The sequence below is a fragment of the Vombatus ursinus genome, unplaced genomic scaffold, assembly GCF_900497805.2.
Source record: "Vombatus ursinus unplaced genomic scaffold, bare-nosed wombat genome assembly UNPS02012156.1, whole genome shotgun sequence".
NCBI classification, from domain to species: Eukaryota; Metazoa; Chordata; class Mammalia; order Diprotodontia; family Vombatidae; genus Vombatus; species Vombatus ursinus.
The window spans coordinates 3457695-3477804 of record NW_020951934.1 but is presented as its reverse complement, the minus strand read 5'-3'; the positions used below and the strand labels follow the sequence as shown (position 1 = coordinate 3477804).

General features: G+C 36.8%; 1 protein-coding gene across 4 annotated transcripts in view; it reads left to right on the top strand.

The window, feature by feature from the left end:
• Window positions 1-20110, top strand: part of SIK3 (SIK family kinase 3) — a 281102-nt gene that overhangs the window by 156216 nt on the left and 104776 nt on the right. For all 4 annotated transcript variants that reach the window (XM_027857479.1, XM_027857478.1, XM_027857477.1 and 1 more), the window contains exon 4: window positions 17093-17254. In XM_027857479.1, the coding sequence (XP_027713280.1) occupies window positions 17093-17254 (162 nt within the window). The remainder of the gene's footprint in view (window positions 1-17092; window positions 17255-20110) is intronic.

The window sequence follows — 20110 nt, the reverse complement described above, 5'->3', positions numbered from 1 at the left end:
GCCCCCTGAATCCATCGTCTCTTTGTCACGAGATGGATAGCATGTTTCGTCATCAGTTTTCTGAAATTGTGATTGATCATTGTGTTGATTGGAGTTCTTAAATCTTTCAGAATTGTTTGTCTTTACAATGCTGTTGTTATCATGTAAATTGTTTTTCTGGTTTTGCTCACTTCACTCTTTATTATTTCATACAAGTCTTCCTTTTCCTGTATCTGTCATTATTTCCTATGGTACAATAGTTTCCAGCTTTTGTCTCCAGAAAAGAAGTGCTATAAATATTATTTGCATGTATGTTCTTTTTTTTTTCTTTGATCTCTTTGGGGTGTAGGCCTAGTAGTGGTATCGCTACATCAAAGGGTATTCACTAGTAGCTTTTTGGACAGAGTTTCAAGTTGCTTTCTAGAATGGCTAGACCAATTCACAGTTCCACCAAAAATCCATTAATGCTTCTATCTTCCTACTGCACCTCCAACATTGGTCATTTTTCTTTTATGTCAGCTTTGCCAATCTGATAGCTGTGATGGGGAACCTCATTTGCTTTAATTTAGGGATTTGGTACTTTTTTCACATCTGTTGATAGTTTGAATTTCTTGCTTAGTAAACCAGTTGTTCATATCTTTGACCATTTATTAGTTTGGGAATGTCAGTCAGAGTATTTATTACCATTTCCAAAATAAAGCAAAATACATTTTAACAATCCTTTAATAAAGGATGAAATTTATATATTTATATGGCCCCTTTGTGCTATAGATTAGATTGAAAAGAAGTTTTTATCTATTATGAAATTCTTACTGCTAAACACAGAGATTGCTAGTGTCATGGAATTAATTTGATTCACCATTTGTTTATCAATTAACTATATGTTATTTGATTTCTTTAATTTTGAGAGCTGACTAGAAGTACTTAACAGCAATCTGTAGAAATATTTTCATACTTTTCAATCTTTGATTCAATAGCATAAAAGTCATGTTTAATATTCTATTAATTAGGAGAGTATCATTAATAAGATTTTCATTTATTCAACTCTAGTCCTCCTTTGTTGCTCCATATGGCGTGGACTGTTGAAGGTTGTGCCAACATTGAGCAATCTCTGGTAGATTCTACCAGGCAGGAATGGCTTTGAATGTGGGCCCTGTGATGAATGAAATTCCTGTCTTTACTACAAATAGAAAAGTGAGGACAGTATCTGCTCTCAAGGAGCTCACATTCTAATTATGGGAGAAAACATATAGAGTAGGGTTAACCTCTATGGTAGATATAAAAGCCAGGTGATAGAGCTCAACAGGCAAAAACATTGCAGGACTGATGGCAAGGCACCATGGACCTTGGTGAACAATGGCAGGAAAGATAGTCTTAGAACATTACCTGTTGGGAGCAGAGATAGTGACCCCAAGGTTTAGGGGGAGAGGGGCTCTGGGTTGTCTCTGATGGAAGTGAGGATGAGGAGAGTCAGCATCCAGGTGAGAATAGATACGTGATAAGCATATGATAAGAACTGAGGTCAGTTCTGGCTAGAGAAGGGAGTGGAAAGTCCTTGGGCATCAGTCACCAAGTTAGCTAAAGATTGACTAATTTTTTGGCCACAGCAACTCTCAAGGACATTTTACTAAATCTTAGATGGGTTGTGATATGCATAATTGAGAGGGAGGAAGATATAGCCAAGCCAAATTACAAATCCTTGACAGTGCTAAAGAAGTATTTATTTTATACATTCTATAAGCATTTGAATGTCTTCTATATAGTAGATTCTGTTTAGGAATAAAATAAAAATATACAGTCCTTTCCTTTCAAGCACTTACCAACTTTTTAAATTGATGCAAGGTTGGGGGGAGCAGAGATGGAGAGTAGTTGAATCTGTGACTTCATTGGCATAGGGAGTTGCCAGTTGAGGAAATTTCCTTTACCAATTAAGTTCTGCCCTAAATATGTTTTGTAACTTATATAGAAAGTTTCCTAGGGCTGGTCCAACCATTCTGGAGAATGAGGTGGAACTATATACAAAGGGCTATAAAACTGTACATACTCTTTGATGCATCACTACCACTACTAGATCTATATCCTAAAGACATAAATGAAAAAGGTAAAGGACCTAAATGTACACAATTATGTATAGTGGCTCTTTTTGTAGTAGCCAAGATTTGGAAATTGAGGTGATGCCCATCAAATAGGGAATGGTTGAATGAGTTGTGATATATTATTGTGATGGAATACTTTTATGCTGTAAGAAATGATGAGGGGGATAGTTTCAGAAAAACCTGAGAAGACTTACATGAACTGATGCAATGTGAAATGAGTAGAACCATGAGAACATTGTGTACAGTAATAGCAACATTGTATGATGACCAACTGTGAATGACTTAGCTGATTTAATCAATACAGTGATCTACTGCTTTCTTGCCCTTTTTTAAAAACAACATGGCTATTGTGGAAATATGTTTTTCATAGCTTCACATGTGTAATAACTATCATATTACTTGCCTTCTCAATAAGTAGGGGAAGGGCTTGAAAGAGGTGGAGAATTTGGAGCTCAAAATTTAAAAAAAAAAATTAAAAAGTGAAATAGGTTAAAAAAGACAGAAAGAAAGTTTCCTAGAGTGCTGAAAAGTTCAGTGGTTCAGAGTAACCCAGCCAAAGGCAGGACTCCTTATTATGAGGCTAACTCTATTCACTAAAACACACTGTCTTTTACCATCTAAATTAGGAGGTTGGCATCTCATGCACATGCTAACAGAAAGCAACTTATCCAGAAGTTAAGGATAATATAACAGCTGAATATATGTATAGAAGAATTCTAGAGTAGAACAGTGGTCAGATTCAGGTGTAGTTATAAATTCTTATTTATGTTTTGAGATCACAAGACTGTTGAAAAAAGAGCACACCTTTTAGGTGTGGAGAATGGCATGTGCAAAGTCATATAAGACTGTAAATGAGCAAGTTGTATGTGAGGTACAGAGAAATTAGAAGTATAAAATACCCTTTTTGTGACTGCTGTTTTTCTGGACCAAATTTGTGATTTCATCAGAGTTGGGTACTCCTCATATAGAAGCTCTCTTTACTTATTCTGATCTGTACTTATTTTGGAAAATACTAGTCCCACCACTCCTCCACCCGTATTCTGTACTTATAAAGTTGATTTCTTTTTAGTCCAAATGTAGAATTTTGCATTTCTCATCATTAAATTTCATCTGTTAGGTTCTTCCTGTCATTCTGGCTTGTTAAAGATCCTTTTGTGATTGAACTTTTTCATCTGTGTTAATATTCCCTTCAAGTTTTGTCATCTACATATTTGAAAAAACATGCCATTTATTCCTTTTTTCCAGATAATTTTTCTTAAATTAATAGTACTGGGCTAAGGACAGATGCACAAGTCATCTATTAGAGATATACTAGAAATAATAGTAATAATTAATTACAATAACTAATACTTATATAGCACTTGAATGTTTGCAAAGTGCATTCTCAGTTGAGCTTCAAACAACCCTATGAAATACTTAAAATTTCCAATTTACAGATCTTACTCCAAATTGGCATTGACATCAACCCATAATTTTCTGCTTTTTGGGTTCAGTCACTCAACTCCTTTTAAGTCGGCTTAACTGCCTGTTATCTGGCCTATGTTTCTTTGCCATAAAAATACTGTGAAAGACTGTCAAATATGTTGCTGAAAGCTAAGTATACTATATAGGATGCAGTATTATTAATACAATGGGGAAAACACTGGATTTGGAGCCAGAGGACATCGGTTTGAATCCTGCTGTGCCATTTACTATGTGTCACCATAGTTAAAGCATCTAACCTCTCTGAGCCTCTGTTTTCCACTATGTAAAATGACAGAGGTTGGAGTAGATGATGAACTCGCAGGCCCTTCCGAGCTCTGTTCTGTCATTCTTTGATGACCCCATTCCCCCAGGTTGCTAGCCTACATGCCCTGGACAGAAATTTTACTTAGCTTGGATTGAGCTATTCATGGTGAATCATGAAGTTTTTGTTGATCACTGCATCCCTCTCTAAGTGCTAGAATTTGCCAGGAAAAAAAGTCAAGCTCACTAGGCTATCAGTTGCACTTTGTAAACAAGGGCATTTACCCTGTCCGGTCCTGTAAGACCTCCTCCATTCTCTATAGTCTTTCATTGCCAGTTGATCAGCAATCACATTTTTCAGTTCTTTTATAACCCCAGTATATAGTTGGTCTTGTCCTAATTAATTGAACTTATTGAACATGGCTCAGTCCAATCATCTCATCACTTATCTTGGGTTTCTATTTCCTGCGACCAGTGTTTTTTTTTTTAAATATTTTTTGTAGTCCAAAGATCATTTACCTTGCTAGAAAATAAAAAAAAAAGATAGTAAGAAGTAAGTAGTTTAGACCTTCCTCTCCTCCCCGATCCCCATGGCAACTATTATCCCCTGTACCCCTGTACCTTGAGTCTTGGTTCGGTCTCTTTTTTGATCCATTTCTTGTCATCAGCTAAATTTATAAAATCTTTTTATTGTCCTTAGCATTCATTTCCAGTCTCAGTTTGTTTGCTGGCTTTAGCATTCCTGACATAATTCATGTTTTACTTTCTGTCCCATAACATGTTCTTAAATACATTTTTGCCTTTGAAAGAAACCTATTGGTCTCAGTAATTATTTTGCATAAAAATATGTTAAAAGTAATGTACACAAAGCATTTTATCTGTTGAAAATTTTAGTTCGTTGGAATAATTTATTACCAGCATGTTCTATATTATCAAAGGCTGACCATGGAAATGTGGGCACAAATGAAAATGAGAAACTGATCAATTCATTTACCACTCAGCTAATAACTTTCAACTTCCAAAGGCTAATTCCTCTTGATATATCAAATTAAAGACCTGAGAGTCAGAAACCCTAGTGTTTTATCAAAAGAATATTTCCTGAGTGGCAAGCAAGCAGGAATGCTGTCTAAAAGTTTTTAAATTTATTATGAAAGGATTTAGAGTCTTATTTAAGTATTTGTGTTTATGATTAATCATTTGTATTCTGAGCATTTTAAATATGTATCTTCTAATGCCATCAACATTGTTCCTATGGTATAGCCAAAGACTGAGATTCAGTTTCAGATGTAGTATATGTCTGTGCTACCCAAATGTTGATTGAAGATATTTCTCTAGCTTTTCCCTATGGGTTTATTTATAGAAATGAAGAACCTTAATTAACATTCAATGCCACTGTAGAACAATTTTTCATCATTCACATAAAATCTACTGTGAAGACCCATTAAAATTCTGTTTTCTTTCTGCTTTTCAAACTCCCTCGTTTTAAAAAAATGCTAATTCATTTGCTCAGTGTTTGAAATCACTTTTAAACTTCTCTTTGTAACCTGATCAGTTTATTTGGATAAGCTATCCATACATCTCTTTTTAAGAGATACAGGGCTACTAGGTAACATTACTAAGACTGCTATAGTATTAAGAGAGTGAACATACTTTCAAAGTGGACATACTCACCAAAGACATATTGGTGATTACCATTTTCTTGTGGGTATCAAAGGTTCTCTAGGTTTTTTTCTTGACCCTCTTTGGTTAATTCAGTTTCTCTACCCAGATTTTTAATTCAGGAGAACCACAGCTGGTTCCAGGAAGAGAAAAATACAATCCTAATGTCCTAGGTAAAAAATACTTGGGGAGAAATTGATGTATATAAGAATCATTTGCACAATTTATATTTCATTGTGTTTCATCAGACTTTGGCAGCTTGAAAGTGTTTACTGTACTTAAGGTAACTTAAATTTATTTATGTGGCCTTTTTATAGGCTTTGAAAGCTGGAGGAAAATATAAAAGTTTATCTTTTGACTAAGGGTACAAAAATTTAGTAGTACATAATTTTTTAAAATTAAAAGAATGTTCTTGTAAAGCTGTTAAGGCTTTTGGGAGGTGTGTTATTCAATGATAAATTATTATTTTTTATTATTATTATTTAATTTTTTTTAGTGAGGCAATTGGGGTTAAGTGAGTTACCTAGAGTCACACAGCTAGGAAGTATTATGTGTCTGAGGTCAGATTTGAACTCAGGTCCTCCTGATCTCGGGACTGGTGCTCTATCTAGGTGGTGCTCCACCTAGCTGCCGTGATAAATTATTTTTAAAGGGCTAGTATTTTTTTTTTTCCACTTGCCTGCATCTCTGTCTCTCATCCTGCTTTAGAGGCTATCACTAGCCAGCTGGGTGCTACTGATGACTGTGGAAAGACTGCTACATTTCTGTTTCCAGCAACAACTGTAACTAAACCAGCATTGAAAACAAGTACCAAAACTTGCCATCTCACAATTTTTAAAAGCTAACATATTACACTGACACTATGAGGCAAAAAGATCAAAATAATCTAAATCTAATCTTATTTGATCAATGGTATCTTTCATGTTACTTATTTGGTGGCCATTACATATAACTTAAAGGAGTACTTAATGTAACTTTTTTCCTCCTGAGCTCTAGTCTTATAAATTTGTGGCTTGTGTCACAGGTATATAAGAACAGGTATTAAGTACTTTCCTCCTTGATACCTATTTAATTTCTTATCTACTTAACTTCTACCTAATTTAGTGTCTTATTTGCCATTTCATTTTTTTCCTTATCAGAGAATAAGCTCAGAGCCCTTTTGAATCCCCTGATAAGTTATCAAAAATAGAAAGTTATCTCCCCACATAGTTCAACTAGAAAAAGATATTCCTTGGTGGTGGTGGCCACCGCAGCAAATGTTCCTTCATTTAAAGATAGTGAAGAACTGGTTTGTCTTGGAGACAAGAAGTCCAGAATGAGTTCCAAAAGTCTACTACTCACATAAACTCACCTGTTGCTTATCTCTGATACTTAAATATAGTGTTATTTATAGCAACTGGTTTGTATGTAAGAGAATATGTAATTGGAGACATTAATGACCCACATTACTTATATGTAGTTTGACCTTTGAATTGAAGAAGCCACTGTGTTCAGAACCTGTTTCCTGTCTCAGGGTTTGGAACTTTTGACAACAGGGATAACCCAAAACCAGACTATGATTGGCGAGCATTAGAATGACCAGTGAAAGCCTCTCAGAATCATCTTCTATCTCAGTTAGCATTTGTCTTGTACTCACGAAATGTTGTGGTTTTTGCCCATCACATCTTTATCATCTAGTGTAAAGACTGCAACGGTTTAAGACTTAAAAAGAAGCAGTTTACTTTGTTTTGATTTGAAACCAACAAAATGTCGTAGGAACTAGAGAAAAACAGTAAAGCAGTCTGCCTGTGCCCTAACAGAACTCGTTGGTATTTTGGAATCAAAGAAATCTCACGCACATTACATCAGTGAAGTCAGAATGTCATTCATGCAAGGTTCTTCTGTCCTTCCTCCCGCACCCCTGCCCCAGTGTTATGGATCGTCTTCATAATCTTTCTGGGCCTATACTATCCTTGATAGTCTTTTTCTGAAGTGATCAGAGCAAAAATCTCCTTCTACATTGAAAAAGTCTACTTGAAAAGGGAGCTGCCATAAGAAGTGTGATATCAATCTTTGTTCTACAGTTCACTTACTGACCTTGGGCAAGTTATTTAACTCCTTAAGGCTTTAGATTTCACAGATCCGACATGGTTCCATTCTTGAGAGAGTTGGACTGGATGACTCCTAAGGTCTCAATTTATGATCCTATAAGATGTTGGATCTTGGTTGGATTAAGAATATAGAATTTACTTCTTTACATCATGAATAATGTGAAAATATGCTTAATATGAATGTATAAGTAGAGCCTATATGAGATTGCACGTGGTCTTGGGGAGGGGGAGGAGAGAAAGGGGGAGAAAATTTAAAACTCAAAATCTTATGGAAGTGAATGTTGAAAACTAAAAATAAGTAAATTAATTATTTAAAAAAAGAACATAGAATTTAGAACTAGGAGAGACTTAGACATCATTTGACCCAGCCCTCTCATTTTACAGTTGGAGAAATTGAGGCCCAGAAAAGATAAATGATTTGTCCCAGGTTGTATAAGTTTTTATATCCATTTAAAATTTGTACTGATATCTTTTTTTAATATCACCTTATTCCCAAATATGTCCCTTTCCCTCCCCTACTTCATCCCTTGTTACAGAGAAGAAAGAAATAAAAATAGTAGTTCAAAACTAACATCTAGCTGAGTCTGACAGCATGTAAAATGTTCCACACTCATACTTCCTCATCTCTGCAAAGGACGGAGGGAGGGGAAGAGAGAGAGACAGAGACAGAGAGAAAACGAGAGAGGGAGAGAGAGAGAGAGAGAGCTCTAGCGAGCATTTTTTTCTTCAGCTCTTCCAAGGGTCAATTTTGGTCATTTTAATTACACACATTAATGAATTATACATATTTTATAACTGAATTGTTCTTTCTGTTCTTTCCACATGTATTGTATGTAATTATTTATATACACATATATACATAAAGCATAAAACCACACTAAAACTTTTAGACACTGGATATAAGTACACACACACACACACACACACACACACACACACACACACAATTTTCCTAATTCAGTTTTTTAACTCTGCTTCAGTATTTATGTATGTCTTCCTATGCTTTTCTGAATTCTTCATATTTATCATTTCCTATGGTATGGTTATCCATTACATTCATTTCCCACAGTCTGTTCAATCATTCACACATCAGTTTGTTGTCTTCTCAGCTTCCAATCCTTTGGTACTATAAAAAAGTGCTTTGGTGAATATTTTGGTGTACATAAGACTTTTTTTTTCTGTCTTTAACCTCTTGAGGGTAAGTGCCTATGGTAGGATCTTTGGATTGAAGGGTCTAGACATTTTCATTTTTGCTAATTTCTTAGTAAAATTCCAAGCTGCTTTCCAGAATGGTTGAACCACTTCACAGACAGCACAATTGTGTATTAGTGTGCCTGTTCTTCTGCTGCCCCTCCAATATTAACTGTTTCCATCTTTACACTGATTTTAAATAGCAATAGCATCCAAGTCCTCAGATTCCAAATCCAGTGCTCTCTCCACTGTACCAGAATGCCCATACTGTTGTAGGACAGAATGCTGGGCACTGGGCTGTCATGACCTCACCAAATTTTGCAGTTTGGAGTTTAGATCTCCATGGCACTTGAGCAGTTGGGGAGAATAGGAGATGGGGCAGGGTTGAGGGTGTGTGTGCTTCAGGGTGTGGGGTTGCATTCTTTTTGAAGCCTATGGGTCCAGACATCTTGTGCAGCCTTGATGTTGTAGCATGGTGGGTAGTTGGGAAAGAAGGAATAAGCATTTATAGTGCCTGCTATGTGCCAGGTATTATGCCAAGTGCTTTACAAATATTATCTCATTTGATCCTCACAATCCTGCTAGGTAAGTACTGTTGTTATTCCCATTTTATAAGTGAGAGAACTGAGGCAAACAGAGGTTAAGTGACTTGCCCAGGGCCACACAGCTAAGTGTCTGAGGTCAGAATTGAAATCAGGTCTTCCTGACTCAGCATTCCATCCACTGTGCCAACTAGCTGCCTCTAGTTGGGGGAGAAGGTTCTGAGTGAGCTTGAATTAAGATTTAGTTCATGGAATTTTTTGTGTTCTTGGGGTTCTTGTTGTCCTAGACCACTGAGACAACTGAAATTGCTTTATCTCTGGTGTATAATTTTGGAGAGGTTTGAGAGATCATGAGGATTGCAGAAAATATCTAGTCCTCCATTTCATTTGGTCATTTGATCTAGAAGTGATCTGAGAGATAATGAGGTAGAATCAACCATTCTTGGAAATGTTTTTGATGTGGTGGGCAAAAGAATGAAGAATCAAAGATGACTCTTGGTTTGCAAACTTGGGTGTCTAGAAGAATGGCAGGCCCTTAAAGTGAATAGGAAAGTTGGGATTTGGGTTGGGTTTACAGTGAAAAATAATAGTTTTCTCTTGGACCTGTTAAGTTTAAACACAGATGGAACTTCCAGGTAGAGATATTCAATAGACAGTTATAGGTGCTGGATTGGAACCTAAAAGAGAAATAAGGACTGGGGGGCATTAAATAAGGAAGTAGAAATGGCACTCAGACTCAAGAGTGGCTAAGCTATGTACCTCTACATCAGATATGTAATGCTTTCTTTTTCTTTTAAACCCCTTCAAGGTCTGGCCCCTTTCCATTCTTATTATATTTTTGCTCCCTTCTACATCCTCTGTGATCTTACAACATTGACCTTCTTGCTCTTCTCTGCACAAGACATTACATGTCTTGATGGTGCCTCTTCATTGGATGTCCACCATTCCCAGAATTCCCTCTCTACTCATCTCTGGTGTCTCTGGCTTCTTTTAAGACTGATTTCAAGGGAGTAGCTAGGTGGTGCAGTGGATAGAGCACCAGCCCTGGAGTCAGGAGGACCTGAGTTCAAATATGGCATCAGACACATAACACTCACTAGCTCTGTGACCTTGAGCAAGTCAGTTAACCCCATTGCCTAGCCCCCCCCCCCCCAAAAGACTAAGCTCAAATCCCACTTTTTGTAGAAGGCTTTTCCTGGTGGTTTGCCACCCCCCCATACCCCAGTACCTTCTTTTGAGATTACCCTCCATGTGTACTGTATATATCTTGTATGTACAATTATTTGCATGTTGTCTTCCCAATTAGAATGTGAGGCAGGGACCCTGTTTTTACCTTTCTTTGTCTGCCCAGTGCTTAGCACAGTGCCTGGCACGTAATTAACAGTTAATAAATACTGACTAACTGGATCAGAAAAAATACAGAGAAAATCTGTGCAGGAGGAAGCACACTTCTTAGAAGTGTTGAGGAGCTCATTTTTCATTTTGCAAGATTGTACAGGGAGTGAAAGATACCAAAAGAATGAGAAAATTGTAAAAAAGTGATATGACATAATTATGGATCACATTTATATAGCACGTTAAGGGTAGGTATTGCAAGTTTTATTGTCCCCATTTTTACTGATAAAGAAACTGAGGCTCAGAGGTAGAGTTACTTGCCCATGGTTCCAACATAAGTTTCAGAGCCAGGATCTGAACTCTTATCTCTCATGACTTTCAGTCTTAGGTTCTTTCCATTATACTACATTGCCTCTTACTAACTATCAACAAATAAATTCCTATCCTCCCCCCTAAATGTCACTGTCATCTCCCCTTAATAAAATGAATGTTCTAATTAAGTAGATAAAAAAAGATACAGATTTTTTCAAACAATTTTTAATTATTTGTATTGCCTCATACATAGCAGAACACCATTTGTATTTGGTACATTAGTCTGAAACCTCTGGATTACCTTGAATTATAAACTGCTTGTGGTGAGTGCTAATAATCGATTTAGGGTTGACAACCTGTGGGTTTCAGGTTCCAGAAGACAATTTTAGAAAGTGAGGATCAGGATCTGGAGGTGAAAAGATACACAGATAAGCAGCAACAAATGAAGCGCTCTGCTGTGGAGCGGCTGAGTTTCTTGGCAAGGAAGGCAGAGCAACAAAGCTTCCTTTAGGCAGTGCCAGCATTGCCAGCATGGGGCATGCATGGTAAGGACAATATGATATCAACTGAGTATATTCTTCTTAACTTCACCAGGAGCCTGAGTTACCTTGGCCTCACCCTTGTTCTTCTGGAAAGAAGCATTTGTTTGATAAACAGGAAGTTGTTTCCATGGGTACAAAAAAGAATAAATGGCAGAACCAAGTGATTAGCAAAGAACTACCTGCTGTCATTACCTGGGAATTGACCAAAATCCTCATTTCAGGTTGTCGTTTAAAATGGGCAGTAATTCCTTTACCATTCTCCACTCTCCTTCTCCCCCTCCGAATTAGACCTATGTGGCAGTCTGTTCATTTTCAAGACACTGTTTCTAGTAGAAAAATGAATTATTTTAAGAAATAAAGTGAGCTCCCTAGTACCACACTACTCCATTTATGGCATGACTTTGACACTGATACATCTCTTCTGTTTGCACTTTTTTGACCTCTTTGAAAGAAAACAGTCTGGTTATCCAATAGGGCGTTTCTTTCTCTCACAGTCTCCTGTCAGCATGGACAAAATACCCATTGTGTACTACCTTACTTGTATGAGTGGAGTATGAAAATGCATTCCGTCCATCTGGGAAATACTGAGTGACCCTGTCATTTGTGTAAACTTTTTTTTTTTTGCCCATAATAGTTATGCCAAATCTTCAATAGCATTCACTAACTGAGGTTTCAATTGTAATGAAAAAATATGTAATGAAATTATATGACATGAATGATGAGAAAGGGGTAGAGAAACGGATTCACATTCTTTCATTCTTTAAATGTTTATAGGGATTAGATAATGATAGAGAAAATTGAGACCGTCTCTGTTAGGAATTTGACTGAAAATGCCACAAAAACTTGGGAGATTTTTAAAATGACTGATTATTAACTTCATCTCTCTTCAGAACTAGAACCGTCTCTTGCCTCTTTTTGCATCCCCGGCACTTTGTACTATGTCTGGCAAATAGCAAGTGCTTCATGTATATTGATCGATTGATTGATTGATTAGTAAGATTGTTAGTTTGGGGAGTATGAAAAACTGGTGGAAAAAATTTAATCTTATGGTTCTTAACCAATGGTGATTATAAAATAAATGTTAATTGATGGCAAAAAAAATCACTATTGAGATAGGCATTATAGAACAGATGTCTAATTGAGTGTTGAACTGTGAAGGCCCATTGGAATCCTTAGAGGGAGCAAGAAGTACAACTTCTGGGTATAATAATTTGAACCTAGGGCATTGAATAGCATTTCTATCCTGTCTTTCAACCAGCCCACTGATCTGCCTGCAGTAGCCAAACCAACGCTTCAGAGGGTCCTCACAATTTTTATTCTGACAATTTTTTTATCACAATTACCATCAGTATTGAGTGGTATTCAATAGTTAACATTGTTTTAACTACCTTCTGAAGCTGTCCAGAAAGTGCCCCAGAATTTTTTTCAACTGCTGTGTTCTGTATCAAGTTTTAATATGGGCCGCTGCTATGAATTTTCTTCATTAAAAGTCAAATTTCATATCTGAAGTTGAGGAATTTTTGTATCCTGCCTACAGAATATATATAAATATAACCAGCCATTTGTCAAGGGGCGACTGAAAGGGCATTTTCAACTGGAACTGAAAACCACTGTAGGCTGTTTGCTTTCCTAAAACACCCACCAGGCTGGAGCCTTGGGCAGAAAGCAAATGAATTGTGAAGTGACTAGATTTGAAAAAAGGAAGACATAACTTACAACATAAGTAATATTGAACTAACATGATGTCATATCCTTGGAGAAGAATGCTTTTCCCCAAACAAAGGTATTTTGGGCATTGTATCACTGAAGATTGACTGGAGAGAACTTCTTCTTAATACTTGGTAATTAACACCTTAATTATAGAATTTGGAAAGTGGTATATAAATATCACCCATGGCTCCTGGGGTACAAACTGTTTGCCCAGCAATCTGTCAAGCACAAATCACTACTAACTATCACTGTACTTGAATGATAATTGAGATTCAGAATGATCACCTTGAAGCACTTAAATGCTTCCTAAACATTAAAAAAAAAATCAAATTTATTTATTTAAGTGTGGTGTATTTTTGTTAAGATTCTTTTAGAATTTGCCTCTATTAGTATATTAAATTAGACAGGGTGGTACTCCATTTTCTAACTGCACCATAGAACATAGTTTACTTTATTCTCTCTGTTTAACAGATTGAGAATAAGAGGCAGGTTAGGGTTAGTGACTATTCCAAGGTTATTCAGTGAATCAATATTGAGATAAGGATGGAGTGTTACTAGCTACTGAACCATGTAGCAATTTTGAGAAGTTTCCAATCTTTGTGGAAGATGAGGTACATAGAAAGCATAAAGAAATAAAAAAAAATTCTCTCATTATTTTAGAAATCAAGAAATCCTAAGCAAGAAAGGTTTTGATGTCTGCTGGTAATTAGTATTTACTGCAAGACAATTGTCACTTGGGCATTTTAGTTAATGGGTAGCTTGGCCAAATAAACTCCTGATGATAAACCTTCATAAAGGCTTATTTTTATGTTCCTCAAGAATAGCTGTCTTTTCAAAGATCTTTAATTAAAAAGTTTACCAACCAAAACATGTGATTAGAATAATTAGGCCTTGGGTTAAGGGAAATCAGGGGTCAGAGCAACAGTTAATGGTTTCTTGAAGTGAAAAAGAATGTCCGGCTCCAGGTGGGTTTGGGGTTCTTGGACAGCTTGGTTTGGTGTCACAGCTCACAGATGCCTCTTCTTTTGTTGGAAGCATTATCAGACATGTCTCAGGAGAAACTTCAGTATCCCATTGGGGGAATCCATTTATCACCATCCCACAATTCCTCAAGAAACTGCTGCTCTGGTCACCAAGCTGGAAACTTTTTTGTTTTTCTTCTTTTCTTGTTAATTTGGTGCAATAAATGATTATTTCTCTTGAAAGGGAAAGTGCTAAGACATGTGCATTGTAAGATAGAGTTATATAGACCTTCTTTAATGGATTATCATTTGTGAGTGTGTTGATTTGTTAATAATATTCCAACAACCAACACAGTATTTCTGCTACCAGTTTTTTATATTCTTTAGGGTCAGGATGCATTTTGAATCAACTTTTTTTCATTATGTCCCTGGTTTCTCCTGCCCCAACCCCCTTTTTTAAAAATTAAAAAAAAATTTTTTTTAAACGCTGCGTTCTGTGCTTGGTAAACACTAGGATAGTATGGATGTTTTTATATTTCCTTTTCAGTAACTTATTTTAGTGATGCATGAATGCAAGGTCACATTAATAATAGGATACTCATCTTTATAAGAGAGACAGCACAAGAAAGTGTCCTTAGAGCCAGATAGACCTGGGTTCAAGTCTTCTCCCTGACATTTGTTGGCTATAAGAGCCTGGGCAATTCACCCAATTTGTCAGCACTCTAGAAACCTCTCTAAGACTTAGTTGTAGAGAAGGTGCTAACCTAAATTTGTTGTTTCCTATCCAGGATTGTTACCATTAAGATCATAGGGCCAGTCCTTCTCTACCTGCATGGATACATCTTGAAAATATTAACTTTCTTGTTTTCAGTTATGTTTGCAACTGTATTTTATATGTCATTATCTGCATAGAGTTGGCTCAGTTAGAATTAGATGGTAATAAGGTTAAGCTAAGCCTGATACAGGAGAAAAACTATTTCATGAATATTTGCTATAGCTGAAATTCAGCTACCAAGTATCAGTAAATGCTATTTGTTGTCATAAGGGAGACATTTATTATCACAGGGTGAGTTTAGATGAATACAGCTTTGAGTAAACCATCCTCACTGTTAGAAAAACAAGTGAACATCCTAATCCTTGTGATTGTAGGTCAGTAGGATCATTTTTGTAATATTATAGAACATACTGCATGCAAACCTCTTTTGAAATATTTCAGTTGATAACAAAGGAGCTTTACAAATATCTACCAAGCTTGTAGCTGAATTAACAGCAGGTATATTTGATTCTCTGTTAACGCTCTAAAAAAAAAAGGGACATAGTTTCCTAGCTTTAAAACCCCAATCAGTTTGTGTGTGTGTGTGTGTGTGTGTGTGTGTGTGTGTGTGTGTGTGTGTGTGTCTCTGTGTCTGTCTAGGAATATGTGTGTATGTATGTGTATATATGTGTGTACATATATGCACACATATGAAAAATTCAATTCCCTCCAGGTTATATATGTTTATAATTATCTTAATTATTGGACTATAGATCTTTTTGGTGGTCAGAATAGACCTCAACCAAAGAAGTGTCCTCTATCAAATATAGTCAGTTCTGCCATAACACTTGTTTTGAAAACATAAATTCGTTCCAACATGATTGATGTATTTATTAGGGAACATTTTGAGTATAAGACAAATTTCAGTCTGTTTGTGTATAATTTCTTCTGCAAGAAGCAGTGAGAATGCAGAAAACTGTACCACTTTACAATAATTCACAAGCTGCAACCCTTTCAAGGCCCATTACCTTGAGTAAAGGGCCATATTTATTGTACATTTTGTGGGATAGTAGGAGCTCTGGGTAGAAAAGGATTGTCTGTCCTTCTTCCTCTATGTGCATGCAGTACATTCCTAATCCCTCCTCTACCCCAGTACACCTTCTACCATGGTTGCAGCTCACCCAACTTATATAATACTTTGCCAGCTCCAGGGCCTGGAGCAGCAGCCTGAGACATGGACATTGACACTATTTATTGTAGCATTTATGTATTTCTTAACCATTTAACATTTATAAAAATATGCTACTATTTTTATTAGGTTTCTATTGTTTTTGTGTCACTGATGAAGTTTTTGAGCATATATCCCAAAACCCATTTTTCCCAGAAGCCTTGTGGTTTTTTTGTTGTGCAATTTTGTATGTTGTACTGCTTTTTGGAAATGCATATGTTGCATTATAGCAGAACTGACTACAGTATTTTCTTTGCAATTTTCTTTTCTGTTGTACATCTCTTCACTAAATTGATTATTTTGGCTCATTATTTGACTCATCCTTTAGCACAGAGATGTGTGTGTGTGTGTGTGTGTCCTTTATATCATATATAATAATAATATATATATATCCTTTCACACCGGGATCTTCCTACACACACACACGCACGCGCGCGCGCACACACACACACACCCCCTATGCATATGAAATCTTTTACCCCAGGACATGAAAGAGAAAGTGTTTAATTTTATGATGTCTGAAAGAAATATCTTTATATACATCAGAACTCTGTCCTAATAGAGCTACCTATCTAGGAACAAACTGAGAAGCAGTGTGATGTAAAGGATAGAGAGATGGCCCTGGAGCCAAGGAGACTTGGGTTCAAGTCCTAACTTGATGCATGTTGCTTTTATGATGCTGAGAAGACCACTTAACCTCTCAGTGCCACAGGCAAATCTCTAATACTGAAATTTGTGGAGCAAGTATTGATTGGCTTTGTTAGAAGTTTTTTGCTGGAAGTTCTCTCCACATAGGAAACCGTAGGTTTGGTTTTTTAGAAAAGGAAAAGTCTGGTGCTTTCTCTAACCATGACTTTTGTAAGATTCATTCTTTTAAATTTGGATGGGAGTCCCTCTTCCAAACCCACTCAAGTGGAGAAACTGTCGCAGCTCCCAAAATGAAAAGAGACCTTTTTCTTCTTTACAGATCACTTGGTTGCCCATGGTAGAATGGCAGAGAAAGAAGCTCGTCGGAAGTTCAAGCAGATTGTGGCTGCTGTCCATTTCTGCCACTGCCGGAATATTGTTCATAGGGACTTGAAAGCAGAAAACCTGCTTCTGGACGCCAATCTGAACATCAAGATAGCAGGTGAGATGGCTTGTGAGGGTGATAATGAAGGAACTCTTCCTTAGAGCTCTAAAGCAAGGAACTAGCTGTTTCCAGCTATTCAGAAAGAGGAAATGAGGAGCAGTTAGAGGAAATTTAGGATTTCTGTATGTCCCACAGCCGAGACATGGCACATAGCAAGGTTTAGAATGATATGTTCTCTTTTACATAGCTCAGGACAAAGGTATGAGCTAGGGCACATCTGGGAAAGAAAAGATTGGTGCTTGAAATCTTACTGTTCTGGGTGGCAGGGTACCTTTTGGATAATGAAGAGTAAGGTAGAGGTTGAAGCAGAGAGGTGAAACTGCAGGAGAGACTGGAATCAATATACTTCCTCTGGTGGAAATGAATTCAGACTTGAGTAATAAACTTACACATTATGATTTATGAGCAGTCTTCCCTTTTTCCCCAACACAATTTTGCTTATCTATTTTTCCAACAGAACTATCCTCCAATAGTGCTTTAAAATAGTACGTCACCTATATTTCATTTTCACTGCCTTGATATATCTTCAGTAACCCTTTGGAAAAATCCAGTTAGCAACATTCTCAATTTGGGGATATCAATCACAAAAAAAGAAATAACTTTAAAGTGACTCTTCAGAATGGGGGAGGGGGTTTGACCGTTTTCGGGAATTTGGTTTCCAGAAACTATTTGTTGCAAAAAGTAGGGAATATCTAAGCAGGAAAGAAGAAAACCATGACCTTAGCTGGTGCTTCTTTGTTTATGCAACATCTCTGGCAGCTCCAATTTAGGCTCCTTGACAGTAGGGTCTGTATCCCATATTGTACATCTTACTGTTTCTGCTCTTGCTGCCACAATGCTTTGTATATGATAGGCTCTTCATAAATATCTGAATAGAATTGGGGATGATGTTACTCTTTGCGGGGAGCACAGAGGAGGGGCAAGTTTGTTAGAGGGGAATGAAAAGGCCTTTTTTATTGTGGTCATATTGCTCTTTAGAGTTAAGGAACATGCAAAACTCTTTTCCATCTGGGCTAGTGGTAGTTAGTAGTATTTTGGGGGAGGAAGGGGGGTAAGCTAAATCATTTTTGGCTATTGATTCACTTCCCACCTTCTTGTGTTGCGCTCACTAGAAAGGTACATAACGTAGTCTTTACTGAAGCCAGTGTCTACATTCTTTGCTTAGAATTTCGACTGAAATTTTAAATTTTCTCAGGTGTCATCTTCTCTGTATTTCCTCATGCTGCCTACTTGACCTAATGGTCAAAATATAGATTTGAAGGCCTTTTTGCTAATCCTCCCCCCAAATCTGTTCACTTCTGCTCTGCTGTGGTTTTTTTATTGCTAGCTAAGTGATGGCAGAAAGGGTGATGAGGTATTTCTTCAGCATTTTTATTCCAACCCATTTTTTTTGTGTGTCTTTATAACCACTGTTAATGTAATTCAACTCACAACTTGTTCTTGTGTATCTGGTTAAAATTTGTAAAAATGAAATACAAGAAATATTTCCCCCGGCTCTTTTAGTTTGGGGAGAGTTTATTTCATTCCTTTAGTTTAGTTCATTCTAGGAAAGCCCTTTTCCCATTGGATGGATCCCTATCCCTTTAGCCAGAAAGATAGTATGTTGGGGTGAAAAGTGCCCCAGATTTGGAAAGCCAAAGACCTGAGTTTTAATTCTGGCTCTAATACCTATTATTTATTTGACTTTGGGCATTTCCCTTAACTGCTCTGAGGACCTGGTTTCTGATCTATAAAATGGGAATCCCTGCCCACTTACTTCACAGGGTTGTTGTTAGGATCAAGTAAGATGATACATGTGAAAGTGCTTAGAATTGTATAGTTTTATTATTACCCCATTGACCAGAACTTAAAATTTTTATCTTTGCCTCCCCGTTCTTGTTTTTGAACTTAGGAACATTTTGAATTAATTAGGAACATTTCTATGGCCTTAGTTATTGCATTGAGAAACCAAATATGGAGGCAGCAATCATTGGTAATTAAAGGTTGGCATCTCTACAGATGCAGGGATTTGGGTAAGAGGTTTCTAAATGTTTTTTTCTTTGTTAATATTTAAAACAAAGCAAAGTAGTCACAACAAGATGCTTCAGGACACGTGCTGGTGTGTAATTACACACTTCCAGTGGTTGTTGGCAACCAGCCCTAGGCTTTTCACCTGCCAAAACACACCTTAGCAAACATTATGAGCACAGTAACACGTGCTTTGTCATCTTATGCGTATCTTATCAAAACAAAGCAAATGATACTTGAGCAATCCTGGTTTTGTAGCATGCCATGATGTTTAACATTGTCCTTGCTCAGGCATTCTGTCATTAAGAAGTCTCATAATTCCTATCTACACTAATCTACTTGCACATAAATTAGATTGAATTCTTACCTCTCTATTCTTTGAATCAGCTAGAATAGTATGAGAAATGTTTCCCATTAAAGCAGATCAAAAGTATATTTGATGTAAGAGAAGTAAATTGGATCATTCAATAAATTCAGCTGTTAAAATATTTATTAAACACCTACTTTGTACAGAGCACTGTGGCAGGCACTGGGGATAATAAGTAAATGAAGCACAGTCCTTACCTTCAAGAAACTTGTAATGCAGCAGGGGGCTAAGAGATATACACAAATAATTGTGATGTAAATTAGAACATAAGTGCATGAGAAAGGGACAAATTGTTGTGTGAGATCTGAAAAACGTGAGATCTAGGAAATGCTTCCCAAAGGAAATGGAATTTAAAGTGGTCTTTGAAATATGGGTAGTGTTTAATGAGATGAGAGAGATGGGATGAGACTAGACATTGTGGATGTAGAGAACAACATGAGCAAGGAGGAGAGGAGAGGAAAGTCTCCTAGCTTGGCCCA